The sequence below is a fragment of the Brienomyrus brachyistius genome, chromosome 24, assembly GCF_023856365.1.
Source record: "Brienomyrus brachyistius isolate T26 chromosome 24, BBRACH_0.4, whole genome shotgun sequence".
Classification (NCBI taxonomy): Eukaryota; Metazoa; Chordata; class Actinopteri; order Osteoglossiformes; family Mormyridae; genus Brienomyrus; species Brienomyrus brachyistius.
In genome coordinates this window covers 6,435,583-6,452,720 of record NC_064556.1, presented here as the reverse complement: position 1 = coordinate 6,452,720, position 17,138 = coordinate 6,435,583, and the positions used below count along the sequence as shown (strand labels likewise).

General features: G+C 46.0%; 1 protein-coding gene and 1 long non-coding RNA gene across 13 annotated transcripts in view; both read left to right on the top strand.

Moving 5' to 3' along the window:
- LOC125720116 (uncharacterized) overlaps positions 1-17,138 on the top strand; it is a 49,361-nt gene that overhangs the window by 23,475 nt on the left and 8,748 nt on the right. For 8 of the 12 annotated variants that reach the window (XM_048995229.1, XM_048995228.1, XM_048995235.1 and 5 more), the window contains 2 exons: positions 5,472-5,807; positions 7,443-7,778. In XM_048995229.1, coding sequence (XP_048851186.1) covers positions 5,472-5,807; positions 7,443-7,778 — 672 coding nt within the window. Of the gene's footprint in view, positions 1-670; positions 876-4,841; positions 5,134-5,471; positions 5,808-7,442; positions 7,779-7,939; positions 8,015-8,168; positions 8,231-17,138 lie in introns of those variants that run through there. The other 4 variants (XM_048995238.1, XM_048995236.1, XM_048995233.1 and 1 more) reach the window with 4 other exon arrangements.
- On the top strand, positions 1,888-3,714 carry LOC125720129 (uncharacterized). Its single transcript, XR_007385356.1, has 5 exons — positions 1,888-1,960; positions 2,101-2,162; positions 2,434-2,524; positions 2,797-2,833; positions 3,108-3,714. It is a non-coding gene; the product is annotated as an uncharacterized LOC125720129 (long non-coding RNA).

Here is a 17,138-nt window from a genome sequence, read left to right as displayed (position 1 = left end):
TTAGCCCCGATGCCAACCTAGTGCCGACCCGTGTCTTAAATCAGCCATAAAATACCCTCAAAACAATTATTTATCATTTAATTTGTTTCTTGCCTCTTGGTTACCTTGTTAGGCTTCCTGCTCCATGAAAAGATTGGTTTTAATATTTTTGATGTGGCTTTCTGGACCTTTCTGTGACAGCATGCCTCTCATTTTCTATAAAAAAAATGGTAAAATAAACCTGTGGAAATGTTGGGAGCGAATATGTATGCAAGGCGCAGCATGTGCTAAGGAGGAATCGCAAGTTTAAAGTGAAATAAGGGTTTACTGGTGGGCAAACGACACTGCGTGATGACTGGCAGGCGGGACACTGTTCCCAGCTATTTGCAGCTCATGGTGTTTCCAACATGTCACCGATGATCGCTGCTGCTCTCTCTCTCGGGCCGTGTAGAAATTAATGTTTATATGAGCTTTTGGTAGCGAATCAAACTCAGGAAAATCACTTACAGTCCACGCAAAAAGCTCAGTCACTGGGCTCTTTAAAAGAGTCGCCAGAAGGTTTGGGGCGGGGGGGGGGGGGGAGGTGGGGGGGGGAGAGAGAGGGGGTCACAGGGCGTTAGTTTCCTTGTCTGTTCATTCTGCAGTACAAGTAACTGCTTCAAGCGCTTGTATATCAGCTCGAACGGTCCTGAATGCGGAACTGAAAAATGCAGAAGTATGAGAATCTCCTCTCTGGAAGGCGGCAGACCCCGATAAAAGAAGCCATGGATGTTTCAGAGCGTTAAGAGCCTCTCACTGTGCGCACTGGACACAGTCCGTGTGTCTCTGTTACACAATGACAGCGCGTGGCCCCTGTATGCCGGCATTATTGTTAATTCTGATTCACGTTATGCCAGGTAAGTGCTTATTACAATCATCAGCGTCACTGTTCGTCTAATATTTTATTGTAACTTGATTATTTAGAGCAATAAATAATTCATGTTTAAGAAATCTCATTGGATGACAAAAGGCTTACTTTAAGCTTAAAAAGGCATAAGATTTAGTTGGAAATATTGTACCATAACATCAATCTAACATAACCATTTGACTGGGAAAGGTTTTGTTTAAGTTTCAGATTCAATGACATTTTTTTTTGCTATGTTTAGCATTAAACCTGCAGATTAATCATGATGCGTCGTCTTCAGTTTATCAGTCTTTGCCATTTCTGTGCTGATTTCTCTGCCAGTTGCTGAGAGCTCTGAGATGATCACCGGATTTGTTGGGTATAAAGTGACCCTGCCGTGCTCCTACGATGCAAAGAAATCCGGGCGACATCATGTGTGCTGGGGGAGAGGTGAAATGGCTCTTTTCGACTGTAATGATGAAATCATCGCGACAGATGGACTTAAAGTGACACGGAGAAAATCACACAGGTATCAGTTAATTGGTGACCTGAATCAGGGTGACGTATCTCTGACCATCATCGATGCTGAGATGGGAGATTCTGGGATATACGGCTGTCGTGTGGAAATACCCGGACCATTTAATGATCAGAAAACCCAAGTTACCTTGACTATACAGAGTGAGTACAAGAGCATCGTTTATTTTGTACGTCTAAATGTGCGTCCTGTGCTGCTGGAGCTGCTGCTCTCCTCTCTTGCCTTCTCACGTTCACATGTAACATCACAGTCACACATGCTTTCTAGCAGATATTCGCAAACTTACTGTAACACCCACCAATGCAGCCAGTTCAACGACACAGACTGCGATCAGTCTTACGCCGGGTAAAGCTGTTCCCTGCTGGTTAATCTTGCATTTCTTGAAAGAAATCTTAACAATTCTGCAGTCCTTTTAAGATGAAGTTTAAGTTCCTGGTTTGCTTTCATTTGCTTAACTCCTTTTGAATGTGACATGTTTTATCTAACAGTAATTTTCAACACCACTGCGTCACCATCCAATGCAGCCAGCCCAGAGACACAGACTGCGATCAGTGTTACACCGGGTAAAGCTGTTCACTTCATTATGATGCTTAAAAATTTCACAGTCCTTTTATTATTAAGTTTAACTTTTCCGTTTGCTTTCATTTCTTTAACTCATTATTCTGAATTAGATTGTTATGTTTTCCTTTTGTTGCACCTATAGGTTACTATAGTAATTATTCTACAGGAAGTTCCACTGCAAACACTCCTCAAGGCAGCGCTCATGTGAGTGGGACTGTATTACTGCTCAGAAATACTGCAGCTCTGTAACACAAACCAGATACTAATGATGGAGGATATAGGAGGTCATAGCAGAGGTTTATGTGGAAGCCCCTCAGATTCCACTGACATAATCCGATGGCCGTCTATGCCAGGGGTCAGATCTGACCCCCGACAGGGAGTCTGTGTGCTATTCTGTTATTTCACTGGGATTGTGCTGATGTACAGGTCTGTGTCTGCAGTCTGTAGGAATGAAAAAGCTGTTTCGTCTTTGCAGGCAGACAGATCCTTCCTCATCATTGTACCTGTAGCAGTGATCCTGCTGCTGCTGCTGCTGGTCCTGGTGACAGGTCTCTGGTTACATAAACGTAAGCTGGTCAATTGAAGCCTGTAGAGCAGGGATGGGGAACCCTGATCCTGGAGAGCCGGAATCCAGCAGGTTTTATATCCTACCTGGTCTCTGATGAACCACATCTGACCTCAGGCAGACAGTAACTCATCAGGTAGGATGGGAAACCTGCTGTATACCGGCTCTCCAGGATCAGAGTTGCCTACCCCACTGTAGACCAACATGAAGAGTAATGGTACAAGGAATATAATGTATTCCATGTAATTTATCTACATTCATTCATTTTTAAAGGAAAACAGCAGAGAGAAGCGAGATCTGCGCCTGAAGTGTAAGTACCGTACTGAGCTGCTGTATATAATGACTGTTGGGGAAGAAGCTGCTCAGTTAGTGAGTGGAGCTGCTGACCTCAGGTCTGTATGGTGGCTCAGTAAATGAGGTCGGCCCCATGACATTTAAGGTCCATGCCAGATGTTCCCTCACCAATCCAAACTATTTACGATGGGTGTGTGACCCATGTAGTCATTATTGAGAGCCCCCCCCCCAATAAATAACTATATAAAAAGGAAGCTGGTATCAATTCACTGCTGGGTCTTTTCTTCCAGGGAACATCAGACAGAAGTCTCGGTGCATTATGGGAACTTGGGCGCCCACATTGGGTTACAGCAGTGGGATGGACGTGTAGAAGATACATGAAGAAAGGGACCCTGGCGACTGTGAATCCTGCCTGTAATGCCTGCTAAACGCAGCCTGATGTCTGTATCTGTGCCTTCATGCTACATGCTGCAGTTGATAAGTTTCATTCTACTGAATCCACTGAGAGGCGTAATGGTGAGACACTATATACACAGCAAAGGTATTTAGTGAATAATTGCTCCCTACTTGGTTACATTCTGACACTTTAGCTTTATTTAGGATTCTGTTACAGTGTAGAAAAGATGGTTGACTTTTTTTTCCTTTTATGGACTGATCTGATATATATTATGGAAGTATTCTTTATTACAAAAAAGGCGAAAGCAGTTGTACTGAAATGTGAATCAATGCTTTTCATTTTCCGTTTGTCGTATACATCCATGTGTGTGACGTAAGGTGGAATAATGGCGTTACGGAAGTGCGAAAAGTGAAACGCAAGCGGCATTTGTCTAATCAAGGAAAACGCATCCGATGTACTCCATGATAATGGCTCTCTGTAACCTCGTCTGTCCTTCTTAACATTCGTATTCATTTTTTAGTTAACATTTTTGTCCGAAGAGGCATAATAAAAGTAAGACAAAGAGTACATGACAAACATAAAACTGTCAGAGTCAACTAGGCACAAGTGCGGCTCAGTTGCGCTCCCCATGAATGCCGAGATACAGGCGGTCTGTCCCCGGGCGTGGTAGACGCTGCCATCTAGCGGCAGAGTTGTGCATTGACGTTCAGCCCAGGTAATTATGCCTCATGAGCTTTCCGTGTGAAGACGGGGAAAACGTCCTGTATGTATGAATATGTAAATGTTTGGCTGCAGTATGTACGTACACAAACTGGTGTATATATTGCTTATTTATTTTAAACATTTTGTTTGCATGCTGGATGTATAATTGACAGGAGTATGAATGGTGAGCAGATCCTTCTTGTAACACAAATGTTCGTGCGCATTTCCCTTTATATCATAAAATGACAATAAAGAATCTCAAATCTTAAAGGTCATCGGCAGCCTCATCTGAACTAAAGTTTCGATCTGAATGAACGGTTGGGGGTCCCCGTGACTCACTCCCCCCCCCCCTCCCCCATAGAGTATGCACTGCCTCTGAGCTCCTAGTATGGACTCCATTCGCTGTCACACATTTTCATCAGACCTATTGCTCGGTACACACACACAACTTCACTTTAATACACATGTTATCCTGTGTTTAAAACATATACACAGTGTATAGGAAGGTATACTATTACTTATACATGCGCTCTGCGTATCGTCTATATCTATGCACAGTCTCAGCAGTGACCAAGTCCGCCGTCCACTGCATGTTTTACTTGTATTACTGTAATTGTACCTATCTTGTACCTTGAATCACATCGTATAGAAATCAGCGTTTATATGAGCTTTTGATAGCGAATCAAACTCAGGAAAATCACTTTCAGTCCACGCAAAAAGCTCAGTCACTGGGCTCTTAAAAAACGTCGCCAGAAGGTATTAAAAGTGGCTAAATACTAATTTGCTGAAACTTGGGGTCATACGATAATTATTGGTTGAGCTGCCCCCCCCCAGCTGTGGTTATGCAGCATTTCCTTACGGTTTGTTTTCTGTTCATCGGTTTGTGTGTGTTTTTTTTTTTGGTTGGGGGGGTGGTGGTGCCAAAGAACGTTAGTTTCCTCGTCTGTTCATTCGGCAGTATAATTAACTGCTACAAGCGCTTGTATATCAGCTCGAACGGTCCTGAACACAGAAATGAAAACTGAAAAATGCAGAAGTATGAGAATCTCCTCTCTGGAAGGCGGCAGACCCCGATAAAAGAAGCCATGGATGTTTCAGAGCGTTAAGAGCCTCTCACTGTGCGCACTGGACACAGTCCGTGTGTCTCTGTTACACAATGACAGCGCGTGGCCCCTATATGCCGGCATTATTGTTAATTCTGATTCACATTATGCCAGGTAAGTGCTTATTACAATCATCAGGTTCACTGCTTGTATAACATTTTATTGTAAGTTGATTGTTAGTGCCAATTATTTAATGTATAAAAAAAAGCCGTTATAGGATGAAACAAAGGTTATTTTAGCCTTAAATTTGATATAATACCGAGGTTTTGATGGGAATGTTATACCACTCGTGACTATCTAACATAATCAACAAACAGGGAAAAGTGTCATATGCCTGTAAGTTTCATATTTAATCCGTTTTGTAATATTTACCGTAAAGCCTGCAGATTAATCATGATGCGTCGTCTTCAGTTTATCAGTCTTTGCCATTTCTGTGCTGTTTTCCCTCCCAGGTGCTGAGAGCTCTGAGATGATCACCGGATTTGTTGGGTATAGCGTGACCCTGCCGTGCTCCTACGATGCATGGAATTACAGGGAATTTCATTTGTGCTGGGGGAGAGATGAAATACCTGAAAGTGGCTGTAAGAATGAAATCATCGTGAGAGATAGACGTAAAGTGACACAGAGAAAATCACACAGGTATCAGTTAATCGGTGACCTGAAACAGGGTGACGCATCTCTGACCATCATCAATGCTGAGATGGGAGATTCTGGGATATACGGCTGTCATGTGAAAATACCCGGACCATTTAATGATGTGAAAACCAAAGTTACCTTGACTATACAGAGTACGTACAACACACCCTTTTATACTTCTGAAGTAAATATCGTAGTTCTCTCTCTTTCTGTGCGCATGTCCAAATGTGCGTCCTGTGATGTTGACTGTGGTTTTTCTTCTTCCTTTCACATGGTCACTTGCGACATCATATGTGACCAGGGGCGCCGCTAAGGGGGGGAAAGTTGGGACAATTCTAAGGGCCCACGCCCTTTAGGGGCCCCCAGAGATCTGAATGGGTGTGGTAGGGGGGCCCAACCTCATATTTTGTCATAGGGCCCAAAATTGCTAGCGGCACCCCTGTATGTGACACATGCTTTCAAGCAGATATTCGCAAATCCACTGTGACACCCACCATTGCAGCCAGTCCAACGACACAGACTGCGATCAGTGTTACTTCGGGTAAAGCTGTTTACTCCATTATGATACATTTTTTAAATTAAATCTTAAATATTTTACAGTCCTTATATTATTCAGTTTAACATTTCACTTTTTCATCAGAACTATTGTTCGGTACACACACACAACTGTACTTTAATACACATGTTATCCTGTGCTTAAAACATATACACAGTGTATAGGAAAGTATACTATTACTTATACATGCGTTCTGTGTTTCGTCTATATCTATGCACAGTCTCAGCAGTGACCAAGTCCGCCGTCCACTGCATGTTTTACTTGTATTACTGTAATTGTACCTATCTTGTACCTTGAATCACATCATATAGAAATCAGCGTTTATATGAGGTTTTGATAGCGAATCAAACTCAGGAAAATCACTTTCAGTCCACGCAAAAAGCTCAGTCACTGGGCTCTTAAAAAACGTCGCCAGAAGGTATTAAAAGTGGCTAAAAACTAATTTGCTGAAACTTGGGGTCATACGATTATTATTGGTTGAGCTGCCCCCCCCCCCCCCCCCCAGCTGTGGTTAGGCAGCATTTCCTTACGGTTTGTTTTCTGTTCATCGGTTTGTGTGTGTTTTTTTTTTTTTTGGTTGGGGGGGGGGGGGTGGTGGTGCCAAAGAACGTTAGTTTCCTCGCCTGTTCATTCGGTAGTATAATTAACTGCTACAAGCGCTTGTATATCAGCTCGAACGGTCCTGAACACGGAAATGAAAACTGAAAAATGCAGAAGTATGAGAATCTCCTCTCTGGAAGGCGGCAGACCCCGATAAAAGAAGCCATGGATGTTTCAGAGCGTTAAGAGCCTCTCACTGTGCGCACTGGACACAGTCCGTGTGTCTCTGTTACACAATGACAGCGCGTGGCCCCTGTATGCCGGCATTATTGTTAATTCTGATTCACATTATGCCAGGTAAGTGCTTATTACAATCATCAGGTTCACTGCTTGTATAACATTTTATTGTAAGTTGATTGTTAGTGCCAATTATTTAATGTTTAAAAGCCGTTATAGGATGAAACAAAGGTTATTTTAGCCTTAAATTTGATATAATACCGAGGTTTTGATGGGAATGTTATACCACTCGTGACTATCTAACATAATCAACAAACAGGGAAAAGTGTCATATGCCTGTAAGTTTCATATTTAATCCGTTTTGTAATATTTACCGTAAAGCCTGCAGACTAATCATGATGCGTCGTCTTCAGTTTATCAGTCTTTGCCATTTCTGTGCTGTTTTCCCTCCCAGGTGCTGAGAGCTCTGAGATGATCACCGGATTTGTTGGGTATAACGTGACCCTGCCGTGCTCCTACGATGCATGGATTTACAGGGAATTTCGTTTGTGCTGGGGGAGAGATGAAATACCTGAAAGTGGCTGTAAGAATGAAATCATCGTGAGAGATAGACATAAAGTGACACAGAGAAAATCACACAGGTATCAGTTAATCGGTGACCTGAATCAGGGTGACGCATCTCTGACCATCATCAATGCTGAGATGGGAGATTCTGGGATATACGGCTGTCTTGTGGAATTACCCGGACCATCTAATGATGTGAAAACCAAAGTTACCTTGACTATACAGAGTACGTACAACACACCCTTTTATACTTCTGAAGTAAATATCGTAGTTCTCTCTCTTTCTGTGCGCATGTCCAAATGTGCGTCCTGCGATGTTGACTGTGGTTCTCTTCTTCCTTTTACATGGTCTCTTGCTACATCATATGTGACACATGCTTTCAAGTAGATATTCGCAAATCTACTGTGACACCCACCAATGCAGCCAGTCCAACGACACAGACTGCGATCAGTGTTACTTCGGGTAAAGCTGTTTACTCCATTATGATGCATTTTTTTTTATAAATCTTAAATATTTTACAGTCCTTATATTATTCAGTTTAACATTTCAGTGTGCTTTCATTTGCTTAACTCATTCCCAATTTGATCGTTATGTTTTCCTCTTGTTGCACATTTAGGTTACTATGGTAATTATTCTACAGGAAGTTCCTCTGCAAACACTCCTCAAGGCAGCGCTCATGTGAGTGGGACTGTGATTCTGCTCAGAAATACTGCAGCTCTGTAACACAAACCAGATACTAATGATGGAGGAATATAGGAGGTCATAGCAGAGGTTTATGTGGAAGCCCCTCAGATTCCACTGACATAATCCGATGGCCGTCTATGCCAGGGGTCAGATCTGACCCCCAGACAGGGAGTCTGTGTGCTATTCTGTTATTTCACTGGGATTGTGCTGATGTACAGGTCTGTGTCTGCAGTCTGTAGGAATGAAAAAGCTGTTTTGTCTTTGCAGGCAGACAGATCCTTCCTCATCAGGGCATCAGTGCTCCTGCTGCTGCTGTTGCTGGTCCTGGTGACAGGTCACCGGTTATATAAACGTAAGCTGGTTGGTTGAAGCATGCAGACCAATAAGAGGAGTAATGGTACCAGCAATAATGTTGCCTGTGGTCGTGGAGGTGTTGCTCTGCCGTACATATGATTGGAAGGTTGTTGGTTCAGATCCCAGGGATTACACCATCGGCCCCTGAGCAAGGCCCTTAACCCTGATATGCCCCAGGCCTGACTCTGCTTTCTCAATTCTACATTGCATCTGCTAAATTAAATATAATTCATTTAATAAAATTGCTTATTTTTTAAAGGAAAACAGCAGAGAGAAGTGAGGACAGTGGCTGCAGTGTAAGTACCGTACTGAGCTGCTGTATATAATGACTGTCGGGAAAAAAGCTGCTCAGTTAGTGAGTGGAGCTGCTGACCTCAGGTCTATATAGTGGCTCAGTGACTAAAGTCGACACCTTGACATTCGAGCACCATGTCAGATGTTCCCTCACCAATCCAAACTATTTACGATGGGTGTGTGACCCCTGTAGTCATTAGTGAGAGCCCCCCCCCCCACCTAATAAATAACCATATAAAAAGTAAGCTGGTATCAATTCACTGCTGGGTCTTTTCTTCCAGGGAACATCAGACAGAAGTCTCGGTGCATTATGAGAACTTGGGCGCCCACATTGGGTTACAGCAGTGGGATGGACGTGTAGAAGATACATGAAGAAAGGGACCCTGGCGACTGTGAATCCTGCCTGTAATGCCTGCTAAACGCAGCCTGATGTCTGTATCTGTGCCTTCATGCTACATGCTGTGTGGTAGAAAATGTTTAAGTATAACACTTAGAATAAAAGTCTGGACCTCTCACTTGGTGAGTAAAGGAAATCTCTTTTACTCCAGCAAAGCTCTCCCGTCACACTCTAGCACTTGGTACCTAGTCGCACGGAGCTCACAGAGCAACCAGTTGATAAACCATAACTCCCAATTCCCAATAAGGACTTCTAAGTCCTGATTGGTCACAAAACACCAACAAACCGAGCTCAGACATACAACAAACACAATTCTCCTGCTCCATTGGTTTACCTTGGTGGCAATGTAAAATCCACCCATCTAGCTCAGTTTACCGGAATCTGTCTCGGCTTCTAGACTCTACTTGAGATATGTATATAGATATTGATCATATGACATTGAATCACTATTAATGTTTGGGTGTTCCATTGATTAATGATTAACATATTGACGTCCTTGTCATTGAATCACTGCAAATACATGGTTAACATATGATTAGTATGATTAACATAATTACTTATACATTTGCACCTCCGCATAGCTTGCTATATATTGTCTGCCACAACTATTCTATAAAGCTATAACTCGCTGTGCACCAGTTGGGGCAGCTTTGAATCTCCTCCTGCAGGTGGTTTCTCCCCCCCTTTTGTTCTGCTGTCTGCCTCTCCAAGGTCCGAGCTTTCCTCAGGGTCTGCGGAACTTACTGCAGGCAGCTATCGTGAAGCGAGGTTACACAATCTCTTCTTGCCTAAGGCCTAAGACATAACAGACCCAATATGCCAACCTCCCGGGCCTGCCAATGTCCAATTTTACTTCCACATTCCCCCCTTTTGAACATGCGAGATCTGCACAGTTCACAAACAATCAGAGTCCGCAGCATAGTAAAATTCTGGACAAATGCGTGGTGGGTCGAAGCGGGTTAGTGGCGTCTGGATGGAACAGGAGTCACCAGCGGTGTTGGCGTTGCTGGTCACATTGATGACAACCTGGGGCTGAGGGTCGTAGAGCCAGGCGGGAAGAAGAGGATCATCCGCGTAGGGAAGAGGGGGAGCCCGTAGGAACATAACAGAATTTGCCTGGAAAGACAGAATACTTGAACAACACCTAAACAGCAAGAAGATTAGCAGCAACACTACAAGCAAGATCAAAACACGAAAAACTAAGGTCTGAATACCCCAGATAAACCCGGAATCATTGAGGAGAACCAATAGTCCCAGCTGTACTCAAACAGGCCATGCTCCTCATGTATAGCAGACATCTGCTTGTGCACCACGTCCTCTAGATCCTGCACAGCCTGAGTGGAATCAGGGATGTACGTGCAACATTCTCTCCCCACAATAGCACAAACTCCACCCTTCTCAGCCAACAGGAGATCCAATGCCATACGGTTTTGCAGAGCTACCTGCCTAACCGCTGACAATTCACCCGAGACGACCTGCTCGGTGTCAAGCGTTTGATTGGCCACCTTTTCAACTGCAGTCTGCAGGGCAGCCACCTCTGTCTGAAGGTCTGCCACCCCAAGGGATGGAATAAACCCCAAACCATTGCTCAGCAGTCACTGCTCGGGCCAAAAGCTCCACAGCATTAGCATCGGCACTGGCATCCATCACCTCCCTTTTCCCTCGGTCCAAAACCTGTCGTGGGTTTGGCTCTGTTGGAGTACAGCGGGTGACACAACTGGAATAAGCAGTTCTCCGCCACAAATAGCATCGATCCCACATACAACTGTCACAAGAAGGGCCAATCTCGAAAAAACCACCAGGGTTGGACACGCGTCTGCAGTGTACTTGATGGACCCAGGCGTCGATTCCCTCCACTTTCACTGCGTGAGGGGTCACCATCAAGACTTTGTGTGGTCCCCTCCATCTCGGCGTGTTCCATCTCTTCTTCCTCAGGTCGTGAACTAACACCCAGCTCCCTGGTTTGAGCGGCGTCACAGCTCGTAGCGGCTCTCCCTCTGGATTTCTCCAATTCGCACGAACCTGGTCCCAGGCTGCACCTATCGCTTGCCGCAAACCTGTAAGATAAGTCAGCAAATCCCCATCCACGGTCTCCAGTGTGACATATCGTGAGGGAGACAAAACACGCATCGGCCTTCCTGTCAACCCTGTCTGGCGGTGTGTCCTGGCTCGCATGAATAACAAAGCCAGGGGCAGGACATCCACCCAGGGCAGGCCCATCGTCTCTGAAACTTTCACCAGTTTCAGTTTAGGTGTCTGATTTGCTCTCTCCACAATCCCCCCACTCGAGGGGTGATAAGCAGAATAATGCTTTAAATCAATTTGCATCCAATGGGACAATTTAGCCAGGGTCTCTGCGATGAACGCAGGACCGTTCTCTGTGGTGATTTTAGATGGAGTGCCCCATCGTGGAATCACCTCCTTTGGCAGACATTTAGCCACACTTGGAGCATCAGGGCGACGGCAAGGAAATGCCTCCACCCATCTGGAAAACAGATCTACAATCACCAAGCAATACTTATATCCCCTGCACGGCGTTAGCTCAATGAAATCCATCTGCAGGTGATCGATTGGGCTTTGGGGACTCGGGGTCACTGCAGGGCCGGTTGGAATGCCCTTTTCCACACTGAATTTCATGCACACCATACACTTCCCACAGAATAGGGCAGCAGCTGCGGCAAAACCAGGGGCATGCCACACCCGAGTCACAGCCGCCACCATCCCGTCACGAGACACATGATCCAGGCCATGAATGGCTTTGGCCATCCCTGGATACGCAGATCTAGGGAGATAAGGTTGGTTAGTCCCAGAATGTGGCCACACGCCTTCTCTATCACTCCATGCTCCGCTCCGTTTCCATCCGCGAAGCTCACCCTCTGTTGCACCTGTTTGAATCAAAACAAGGTCATTTTCAGCGCCTGGTTTATCAACATTCTTTGCCAGCAAAACCTTATTCCCAAACCCAGTGGAGTCCTTGGCTAAACTTTTAGCCCATTGGTCTGCGAGGTCATTTCCCTGACTGATATAATCAGCCCACTTTGTGTGGGCCTGGCTTCATTATTGCCACCTGTTCAGGTAGCATGAGAGCGTCCAGTAATTGTTCCACTAACTCATGATGCTGAATGGGTTTTCCAGTGCTGGTGCGAAAACCTCTCTGCTTCCACAATGCACCATGATCATGACACACCCCGAAGGCGTATCTTGAGTCTGTGTAGATAGTGACTTTTTGTCCCTCAGCCAATTTGCAGGCCTGTCGCAGTGCAAACAGCTCAGCCGCTTGTGCGGACCAATGTCTGGGCAGAGGCCCTCCGTCCACAAGTGATCCGTCTTGCATCACCACGGCATAGGAGGTCGCTGGAGATCCGTCCTCCAGCCTCAAAGAACTCCCATCGACAAACAGGATGTCGCCTCCTTCCAGTGGGATGTCGGTCAGATCCGGCCCAGGCCTGCACACACAGTCGATGACCTGCAAACAATCATGCGGTTCTCCGTCCGCCTCCGTGGGAAGGAGGGTCACCGGATTCAAAGCAGAGCATCTTTCCACAGTCACATTTGCCAGTGTTAACAAAACATTCTGATAATGCACCGATCGCGCAGGCGTCGAATGGGATGCCCTGGCCTGGGTCAGGATTGCGTGCACTGCATGGGGAACTCGAAGTTTCAGTGGATGTAACTGGACTAGATCTGCACTCGCCATCACCGCCTCTGCGGCCGCAGCTACCGCTGGAAGACAAAGGGGTAATGCTCGAGCCACCGAGTCCGAACGCTTTGAGTACTGTAGTATGCATCCGGTTTGCCCCTTTCCCCGTGATACTAAGTCAGAACTGAAGTCATGAACCTTTTTTCTCGTCCACATACTGCACAAATGTCTTTCTATAGTCAGGCACCCCCAAAGCTGGGGCTGACATTAACGCCTGTTTTAAATCAATCAGGGCATCTTCAGCTTTGGACGTCCATGTCAGTCTGTCTATCAGTCAGTCCTAGCCCAATTGTCAAATCAACCAAGGGCTGTGACCTCTGTGCATAGTCCTGAATCCAAGGCCTGCAATAGCCAATCATGCCTAGGACTGAAAGCAATTCTGTTTAGTCTCTGATTTGGGCATCTCCTGTATGGAGGCCACTCGGTCTGGTCCTAATGACCTTCCCTCACTTGTCAACACATGTCCAAGGTACTTAACCCTTTGTGACACCAGCTGCAGCTTTTCTTTGGAGGCTTTGTGCCTATTTTCAGCCAGGAAGTCTAACAGAGCTCTGGTGTCCTGTTTACAGGACTCGCGAGTGTGAGAGCAAAGCAACAAACCATCCACATACTGTACCAGTGTGCTACCCCCAGGCGCAGTAAACCCCTCCAAATTTTTTGCCAGCTCCTGCCCAGACACGCTAGGTGACTCTGTGTAGCCCTGGGGCATCACTGTCCAGGTCCACCTCCTCCCCAGAAAGGTGAAGGCGAACCAGTACTGGGAATCTGGATCTACTGGGATAGAAAAGAAAGCATTAGCCAAATCAATGACAGAGAACCATTTAGCCTCCGCTGGTATGGAAGCCAGGATCGTAAGCCAGAATTAACTGGAGAATAGGCTATTTCCTTAATAGCCCCCCCCTTTCACCAGATCTGCATGTACTTCTCTCACTCCCTCCTCTGCATCTCTAGATAAGGGATACTGGGCCTTGTGAGGCTGAAAGTCAGACTTGGGGTGGACCACCAAAGGCCCAGCCAACATCACTCTGCCAAAATCATTTTTCCCTTTTGCCCATAAGCAATCAGGTGCTTCCCCTAACCAGTCTGGCAGTGGATCAACACTTTTCTCTTTACTTTCTTCTGCATCCCCCTTTCTCTGTACCTCTACACACTGATTTATTTTGTACCTTTGCACCTGTCCATCTCCACTCATCCACCTTCCTTCCGCCACACAAACACTCAGTCCTTCTCTCACACTCTGCCACCCAGAGTCCTAAGTCCTTCCATTCTAATGACCCCTTTTCCCCATATGATACATGGGGGACCGAACCTCCCACATACCACTGCTCCTGGCCGGCTGACAAACGGCATGCATGTCTTCTGCCACATAGAGGTAATCAAGCACAACAGTCTCTCCCAGTTTTCCTGCAGCCTCAAATTCCTTTATCCACGCAGCCCCTCCTTTTCCAGAAAACTGAGCAGTGCAAAACATTCCCAAAGCCTTTGGGTGCGGATTCTTCTTCCTCATCATCATCCCCTTGGTCATTGTCCTCATCCTCCTCAGGGGAAGACTCTTCCTGCTTTACAGAAGGATGTGGCATCGGACCCACTGCCCCCCCCCCCTTCTGCAGCAGGGGCAGAGAGCTCAACTCTTCCTGGAGGAGGAGGGACCTGGGCAGGAGGGCGAGGTGCAGGTAGCAGCGATGGAAGAGGGGACACTTCAGGCAGGACCGGATACAGGAGACCTGCATTAGGCTTTTTCCTCTTCTCAGCATCAGCATCAGCCACAGGTGGAGAAACAGCAGCAGTCGGATCGGCCCCCCTGTCCTCTCTGCTAACCATTACACGACTTTCCTTATCAGTCAGCTGCTCTCTAGGTTTCCTAGCCCTCATCAAGGCCACAGACTTCCACCGAAAATAATATTCTGCCTTGTACATTCCCATACTACAACAAACATTCCCTCTCCTTTCCAATAACGTTTCACAACATTCTATCTCCAATATGTTTAGAGTGCCCTCCTTTGGTCATCTACCCCCAGTCTGATGATACCAATTTTTACAAGCCTTCTTTAGTCTCAGGCCAGTCACCCGTTCCATTATTTGCCTTGGGGATGGTTTTCCCATATCCCCCCTTTTTTTCTCACATTCCCTCATTATCTCCCTCTCGATCTCTTGAGTCCCTTTCAGGGGAGTGCGAATGTTTGCAAGGTAGCTGCCGTCTGTACAAAGCACGCAGCTACTGGGTGACCACTAAACTAAACAAGACAACTTGTTACTGGGTGACGAAACCCTAAAAGAACCAAGTGTAATTCTAAACATTAGATGTTCTAAAAACACAATTAACAAGTTTATCCCAGCATATCTCAGATCCAACACATGACACTTTTGTGCTATTTCGTTTACATTTAACACCTGCATGTGTCAGTGTGGAGCAAAATCAATTCCATGTATCAATTTATCTCAATGAGGATACTGCACCTGGGAGACCCCACACCCTTTACCACATACACATTCTCCAAAACCATACACCCTTTATACTCCCGTGGGACCGAGAGTGAACCAAACCCCGAACAGTCCCTCAGCCTGGAGTCAGGGGTCTACGACAGCGCCTGTCTTAGGTTGTCCCTGTCCACACACAGGAATCTTACCCGTCTTTGGCCTGTTACGCAGTGCTGTGCTACTGCATGCAATGCATTCACTGTCCAGCCTCCGCCATACAATGCTGCGCCACGCAGTACACACACCGCCCTGTCCTCTGCCCCTGATGCACCAAGCCTTCACTGTCGTGTCTGGCCCTCCGCGGGTGACAGCTTCCCTGCTGTCTGACGGCTTCCCTGCCGTCTTGTGCCCCGTCACACAAATATACAGTGGCGCCACTCAAAATCACAGACTTTCCCAAGGTCTCGTGCATCCACCTAACCCACGTAATAGGTCACTCAGGTTTCCCCTTGGACCGCACCCTTTCCCTATTACAGGTGGATGAGCGCTCTCCCTACGGCCTTCCTATCCGCGTTCAGTGCTTCCCCGTGCTTGGATCCCACAGTCACGGCGGACTCTCACACACTCAAACACTATCACAACATAACCTTCAGCATCAAGCAAAGCAGCAGCAAAAACGAATAAACAGAGAAGCCTTTACCTCATCAACACAGGTCCGGCCAAATCAGTCTCAGGAATGTTCAGCTCTGGGACAGCGTGATCTCCGTTGTTCCTTGACGAGGGACTGGGCCAATCCTCAATCTCATCTGGATCTGGTCCCATCAGGCTCTACGCCTTACCTACTTCTATCGCAGGACCCCATCGTCTGGAACAAAGAAATAACTCAGCTGCCCCACATTGGGCGCCAACTGCGGTAGAAAAATTTTAAATATAACACTTAGAATAAAAGTCGGACCTCTCAGTTTGATGAGGAAATCTCTTTTATTCTAGCAACTCAGCAAAGCTCTCCCGTCACACTCTGGCACTTGGTACCAAGTCACCCGGAGCACACAGAGCAACCAGTTGATAAACCATAACTCCCAATTCCCAATAAGGACTTCTAAATCCTGATTGGTCATGAAACACCAACAAACCGAGCTCAAACGTATAACAAACACAATTCTCCTGCTCTATTGGTTTACCTTGGTGACAAGGTAAAATCCACCCATCTAGCTCAGTTTACCGGAATCTGTCTCGGCTTCTAGACTCTACTTGAGATATGTATATAGATATTGATCATATGACATTGAATCACTATTAATGTTTGGGTGTTCCATTGATTAATGATTAACATATTGACGTCCTTGTCATTGAATCACTGCAAATACATGGTTAACATATGATTAGTATGATTAACATAATTACTTATACATTTGCACCTCCGCATTGATTGCTATATATTGTCTGCCACAACTATTCTATAAAGCTATAACTCGCTGTGCACCAGTTGGGGCAGCTTCGAATCTCTCCCTGCAGGTGGTTTCTCCCCCCCCTTTGTTCCGCTGTCTGCCTCTCCAAGGCCCGAGCTTTCCTCAGGGTCTGCGGAACTTACTGCAGGCAGCTATCGCGAAGCGAGGTCACACAGTATTCAAAACAATCTCTTCTTGCTTAAGGCCTAAGACAATACAGACCCAATATGCCAACATCCCGGGCCTGCCAATGTCCAATTTTACTTCCACAGCTCCAGTTGACAAGTTTCA